The 7,838-nt window shown below is 29.2% G+C and overlaps 1 protein-coding gene across 1 annotated transcript; it reads right to left on the reverse strand.

Moving 5' to 3' along the window:
• Nucleotides 1-4,058: 4,058 nt before the first annotated feature.
• On the reverse strand, nucleotides 4,059-4,640 carry LOC108472704 (arabinogalactan protein 13-like). The gene has a single exon (XM_017774259.2). The coding sequence runs from the start codon at nucleotides 4,605-4,607 to the stop codon at nucleotides 4,338-4,340; it is 270 nt and encodes an 89-aa protein (XP_017629748.1). The 5' UTR covers nucleotides 4,608-4,640; the 3' UTR covers nucleotides 4,059-4,337.
• Nucleotides 4,641-7,838: the final 3,198 nt, after the last annotated feature.

Consider the following 7,838-nt stretch of genomic DNA (forward strand, 5'->3'; position numbering starts at 1 on the left):
ACATCGGATTCAAATCGACTCGAAGAACCAGAGCTTGTCCTCTATACCATATCGAGCTACTCTAGTAAGTTCCTCCTTTTTAACTGATTAATCAATATTCTCCTTCTCCAAAACCCTAACAAAAAATCTCATTTATTTCTTCTTCTTCTTCTTAGGTTGGTTTGCTTGGAATGATATTCATGAAATAGAGGCAAGCATTGAAAGAATTCTTCGAAGGAAGCTCAATCTCAAGAGCCCTAAAATCTACAATGAGTACAGGGATTTCATCATCAACCAATACAGGGAAGACCCTTCTCGTCGCCTTCACCGAAATCTGTAAATCTCTAATTGGCGATGTCACTTTACTCCATAAGGTCTTTCGTTTATTGGAAACATTGGTTTTGATCAACTTCGTTGCCCCACCTCCACCCCACAAAGGTTTCGAGAATGATAATAGCGTTTAGATAAAAAAAAGGCCTCGAATGGAGTTCGAGTCGTCGCTACTCCTAATTCGTTGCAGCCGCTTTTAGCGCCAGTTGTTAAGGGTAGGAACAATGGTGATGGGGTTGAAGAGAGTGGAGTCAAGTTGCCTCCCCTAGCTTCATAATTTATGTTTTGGGTGATTTGAAGAGGCTACATTGTGGTATTTATAGAAATAATTGTGATTCTAGGTACTATGAATATAAAATGGTATTTCATTTTTTAAAATTTGAAATATTCTTTTTGATTATTATTTTTATCTATTAATTTTTTTCATTAGATTAGAACACAAATATGTTCAGTTGAAATGGGTATTTGAAAGAGTGAAATGCAGCTGTGGGCTCTGATAAAAATGGTGGTGGGTGTATTTGTATCTGTGTTTTGTTTTTACTATAATAGCAGGGAAGAGAGAAGAAGAAAGAAAGAAAAAAATGAAAAAAAATGTTAAACAAAATTTTTTAGATAATGTCATCGTGCTTATGTGGCAAGCCACATAGGTTTATTTTGTTGATCGACGTTTGACTGACGGTCAACTCACGTTTACCATTAAAATTGGGTTGATTTATGAAAAAATCATAACGTTGAGGGTGTCAATAAAAATAAGGTCTAGGGCGCAAAACTAAAAGCCTCTAAACGTTAAGTTTTTTTTTTTTTGGCAATTATACCTTCATTTTAATACATTATACAATCAAGTCTATGATGGAGACTACTATCTCTTAGCATCATTTCCTTGGTGCTTTCTTATGGTTGTTATAGTTTGGTTCTGTTTGGTAAATGAACATCTTATTGTGCCCTCAAGGCTTTGCTTCTCTATCTCATATATCAAATAGCTTGATTCCGTTCATAACATTGTTCATATTTCAATTTCATTCTCAAGCATAAGTCTTTTTTGTATCTCAATCATATAACACTTTGTACTTTAGCCACATTGCATTAACATTTTAGCCCTTGTTAACCGGGCATAGACTAAAGGACGAATACACAAATTAATACGTTGGTATGCACTCACAGACCCTTAAGGCTTTGAATCTGATGATACATTCTCAGAGCCCTAAGGCTTTAAAGAACCAGTAACATAATGCACCCAATGTTGAATAAATATGATGCGCCCAAAGCTAAAGAGACTTATGACATAACAGATCATATAACATGCTGAATATACCCATAACTCTATCTGAGACCGTTTAATAGCAAATTCTTATATCGATATACATGAATTCCCATATGATTAATTCATTTCATTATGCTTTCATATTCATACCATGTTGCAAGTATAAGCATACATTTATACACATTAGCTTAACAAAGTTATCAATGTCATAAATTTATCTTACCTTCCATGAGATCAAGCATTAACATTATTTCATTTATTTGACCACTTAATAAGCTATGAATTGAGAGCAAATTGTAAAAGCACAAACCAAAATTGTTAATCACCCATCCCCTTCTCTTTTCCTTTCACCTTCTAGGTTTAGTGTCATCTTTAGTTGCATAAGATAATTCGATTACAAAATAGTATTAGCTTCACATTCAACAAGGACATAACCATATTTAAGCATGAATGCATGTTTTACAATTAGGCCCCTTAGAATCCTAATATTTGAAATTCCCATAGCTCACTAAATTTGATTTCGTAACTATACTTTAGGGGCCTCAAACTATCAATATACATCATTTTCCTCCAAAGTTCTCAACATCTCTCTAAGTTCCAATATTCATCAATCACTATAATAACAAAAGAAAACCAAGCTTTGGTTCAACACATTCCACTTCATTTCTAGCTTGATTGTACCATAGTTCAAGCTTGACATCAACCATCCATTAATTTAAGCTCTCATCATTTAAGTTTTCTAAAGCTTTCAATAGTGGAGAGTTAATTAAAACTTCATCAATTCCACTATCTAAGGTATAAGCTATTTCTATCTATTATTATAAGTTAAAAATACATTAAGAATTTAAAAGAAGATAAGCCTTATCTTTGCAATTAATGGACGATAATGGTGGCAACCTAAAAGAATTCTTCTTCTTTCTTTCTCTATCAATTTTAACCATACTTTTTATTATTTATTGTAGATTATTTTTAAATATACATCTATGTTCTAAATACATGATTTTGACACTGTCAAAACTATTGTTACACGTAAAATAGCTTGATGAATTTATGAAAAATTACGAAAGTTTAAGGTTGTTTAAAAACATTGAGATTTGTATTAATAAATAAGAGTCATCACTGATCTTTTAATTGGGTGTGATTGGCCATCTATGAAATTACCTTTTTTTTAAAAAAAAAGCTTTAAATTGTTTTAGAAGATAATTTTTAGACCTGCATTTGAAAACTAGAATAAAATTGAGTTCGAGAATTAGTTTCGTGTAGGAAAAGTTATAGCTTCCATGTGATGCCCAAAATTGACACCCTATTAATTATGTGTTGTCACAAGTCTCAAAATTAAAGATTTTGCAGTTAGTATTTAATCACATTCCCATAAAATAATGAAAGGAAATATATTAACTACAAAATTTTTTATTTTTATTTTTGTTTTGAGTGAATCGAGTTTTGAATGTATGCATGTATGTATGCATAACAAGACAAAATGTTTGGTACATTGCAATGGAGTTTTTAGAGTATTCCACAAACAGGGTTAGGTAGTTGACAAGTATCTTATAAGGATATAGTAAAATATTAAAAAAGTAAATGTTTTAAAAAAAGAGACATGATAATTTTTCAAGGCTATATGTGGAATAAAAAAAAAAAAAGTAAACTGTCAGTATATCAAATATCAACCCACATAACAAATAACGCAAGTATTTAATATCTTTTACATCTCTCGAATCGATGAAATATAGGAGTTTTTAAACTAAAATTTTTATTCACTCGATTTTGAGAAGGATATCTCGTGATTAAATATAATCGATGAAATCTCTCCCAACAAGGCAAAAGAATCACAGACTATATTAACCACGAAAATACTTCCTTATATGCGAAAACTTTTTAAACTATGCTCAACAAAGTGAAATCAAGATGAATCACCAAACTCCCCCTATATAGCTTATTACTCTAAAAATAAATAACAAAAGAGATTAAAGAGATATGATAGTCAAAGAACCAAATACACATCATAAGGAAGAAACTCGTAAGACAAAAAAAAAAAAAAAACATTGTATCCAAGCACTGAGTACATCATACACAACAAAGTGAAATCAATACATTGGCATCACATAGAGAAAAAAACAAATTAACTTTGTATATAAAATACTAATGAAAGTGTCCTCATGTTCTTGCTCCACTCACGCTCTTCCTTTCTCCTCTGGATCGTCTTCGACGCTTTTCGTTTGTGTTTGTGTCAAAAATCATGTCACATTTTCTCTCCATTCCTCTTATATTCAAGTGTGAAGTTAAAAAAAAATTTAAGGAGTGAAAATTAAATTATATTTTTACTAATAGTAAATAGAGATATATAAATATATAAAATTATTATTAAATTATAAAAATATTAAAATTAGATAATTCCCTGTTTGAGTTGTGAACTATGCAAATCATAAATTTTATTAGGTTACAAACAAACAAAAACTAATAAAACTAGCAAGAGTTGAACTAGAAATTATAAGTAAACAAAAACTTCATTAGGTCACCAACAAACAAATCACATCAAATATACATTAAAATCAAAACAATGAATACATCAACCAATTGTCATAAGGAAAAATTAAAGTACAAAAAAAAAAAAAACTCCCACCTTTTCTCTATCTTTTTTCCATCTCCATAAACGAAGGACTAATAAGAGTTGTATGGCCTTTAGAGAGAAAGAATAAAAGAAGACAAAAGAACTCTACATAACCCCCAATATTGAAATATCAACAACCAATACAATTCATCCATTTTAAAAGAGGAGACCAAACGCAAGAGCGACAAGGGAAGCAAACGCCGTCGGCACGAATGCGGTAGCATCTGAGGTAGGAGTAGGGGCCGGTGCATCAGCTGCCGCAACATATTGGACCGCCGACATGGCCATCAACACCACCATCATAGCCAAAAATAGTCTCATCCTCAATGCCTCCATTTGTTGGTGTAGTCTCTTCGTGGATTTTGTTGCAAAAGTGAGGAATATGAAATCGAGACAAGCAGTAATGGGGGTGGCATAAAGCCCCATTTATATACATATCATGCTGGCCAGTTTTCAATTAGTGTCGAAAAAATAAAATTTGCATTTAACTTTGAAGTTATTTATTATTGGTTTGGGCTGCCTGTTAGTTGGAACAGGGTGGCTTTAGGTTCAACTTTAGATGCCATACAGCTGTTGCCAACGTTCTTTTTGGGCGTTGTTTGGAGGGGGTCCCTTGTCTTTGCCCACTTGCCTTAACTACCACTTTTTTTGGGGGGCAGTGTGGGCTATTCAATTCTTATTTTACAAAATTTTGGACTACTATATAAGGACTATTTTGACCCTAAGAGCAGGAGTGTTCTGTGGTTTGAGTTCAACTTCTTTTATGGCAATCTTGGTATTTAATGTCCTTAATTAATAATGAAGTATTATTTTGAAGGGGTAGAAGATACCTTTTTGATTAAATAGGGATTTGTTTATCGGAAATATTGGGCTGTTGGGACCCTTTCTCTTTTTTTTGGGTTCAATATGTTGGGACCCTTTCATTCACCTGCGTTCACCATTATCATTTGCCCCATCTATCATATGCCTTTTCAATGTGTGCCTTTGCATATCATATTTCATTATTTTTATCTTTAGTTAAAATTAATTTATTTTTCAATGTTTGTGTAATTATTTTATTTATAGCAATGATTAATATTTATATTTGAATATTTTATATTTAAAAATATTATACATATTTATTATTATTTTTTTATTATTATTCATAACATTATTTATGAATATGTTCAATTATATGTTTATAAAAATATACTTTTAATACTCACGAACAAATAAATATGAACACGCCAACTAGTGATTAAAAAAAGTAAAAGTGGACTTCTTCCCTGAACCAAATTTAAAATTTAGAGTCATCATGGTTGGTTACTTGAATATCAGTCTTGGCCCCACCAAAATAGTTTTAAATAAAAAAAACGAATAAAGCCATTTGTGGTTATAAAAAAATAAATCAAATATGAACACAAATTTTGAAGTTCTTAATAAACACAAGTTGAACATAAACAAACTTGAAAATAAACAAATGAGCATAAACATTCAAGTCTGGTTCATCTACAACCTCAGCTTTAGAGATCACTGTTCAATTATAATTAGGAATTATGGGAACAAAAATTGAATGTATTCAAAAAAATTCATCAAACTTTTAAATTTTAAATTAAATAGTTTGAGTTATTCAAATCATTTCGATTAAATAGTTCTAGTTAAGGATGTCGAAACATAAAGCTCTATTATTAGTAATTTAGTTTCTTGTTTCTAGGATTTATTTTATTGTTATAATTAATTTTTATCACGTATTATACGCATGTTGATGACGATATTGATAATTTTATATTAAATTTATTTTAATTTTTAAAAATTTATTTTTCACAAATAATATAAAATAATGGTGTCTATATATTATATAAAATATTATACAATATATAGTATTTAGAGACTATATTTTAATATTGTAAGAATACTATAAATTACGTTCTCCAAAACTCAAAATTCCAAAAAACGAAATAAATCATTGCTTTATTATGATATGTATATATATAATATATATTATGTTGAATATCAAGTTTACTTATTGAAATTGGATTCTCATATGAAATCTAAATTATAAAATTAATTACTGATTTATCTAACACTAATTGATTGATATGTGATATTAGTAATTTAGGACCCTTATTTTTTTTTTTAAGAAATATTGTGTGTATCTTTTAAATTTACAAATTATTTCAACTTTTAGTAACATTTTTTGTAATGTTTTAAGATTATTAAACATCTATATTAACTTTATCGATCATATTATTACTGGAATGTTATCATATTATTACTGGAATGTTATACATTATTTAATAAATATAATATACCATAAAAATATTTAAAAATACATGTGAAATAAAAAAAAATACCATACCTTCAGAACTAACTAAAGTTATTTATTTATTTATTTACTTCTGCAGGGATTGTATTATAGACTCCACTTAAATCAGCAAAGAAAGGAAATTTGTTTATTAAAATTACTTAATTGAATATTTTTGACGAAAACCACGCGTTTAATTTCTATAGCATTCAGAGTGAATTTTTTTTTTATGAGCATAAAATTAGCGCTGAAATTTACATTTCATAAGGAAATATTTTATGAGAAAAAAAATACAAAATACAAACTATTTTTTCCACACCAGAAATATAAATTGGAATCTGATTCGCAACCTAAATTACCGCATTTAAATATTTTTAGTGGATTTCCAATACTATATGGCTTTAATATTGATTGTTTTATTAATTAAATGAAATATATATATTTTAAAAATGATAAAGAAAACAAATTAATGGTACGGTTTTGGATTAACGGCGCATATTTATATGAGAAATATTAATGTCAATATATATCTATAATTTTTTTTACTTCAAATATAAATGGTTTTGAATTTTAACTATACTACATAAAATTATTGTCTTATTTGTTCTAATTAAAAATCCAATTAAAAGATATCACTTTCTAAAACTAATCATTAGGATATAACCATACATATACAAAAAATGAAAATTCAATATTTATGAGTAGTAGATAGGGTGAGCAAAACTCGATTCGACTCAAAAAATCGAAAAAAATTTAAATTTCGAGTTAAACGAATCGAGTTAATCAAGTTATACGAGTCAACCTGAATTTTTTTCGAATTTCGAATTTCGAGTTCGAATCGAGTTGAGTTTTCGAATTCGAATAACTCGAATAGTTTGAATAATTCGAATATCAAATTATAATATTTTACATTTTTACCCCAAACTTCTAAACCTTTTTACTTTTCCCTCAAAACTTTTACTCCTTCCCACTTTCTCCCAAAACTTTTACTCCCCTTTCATCCCAACTCCCCAATCTACCCATAATTCATTTTCCACCAAAATTTTACTGTCTCATTTACTTTTTCTCAAAATTTTACTCTTAAAAACCTTCAAAACTTTTTATTTTCCCCCCAAAATTTTACTCCCTCCCACTTTCTCCCTAAAATTTTTACTTCCTTCCCATCCCACCTCCCATCTACCCAAACCCATCTCCCCCTCCCCCCAAATTTTTTTCAATATTTTCCCTCCAAAATCTTACTCCCCCTATTTATTTACTTTCCCTCAAACTTTTAATCCCCTAAACTTTTACTTCTCATCCTTTACTCTCAAATAAAAAATCAAAATATCCAAAATCACTAAACATAAATAGTAATAATTTTATTTATATCTACT

This window comes from Gossypium arboreum, chromosome 11, assembly GCF_025698485.1.
Source record: "Gossypium arboreum isolate Shixiya-1 chromosome 11, ASM2569848v2, whole genome shotgun sequence".
Taxonomy (NCBI): Eukaryota; Viridiplantae; Streptophyta; class Magnoliopsida; order Malvales; family Malvaceae; genus Gossypium; species Gossypium arboreum.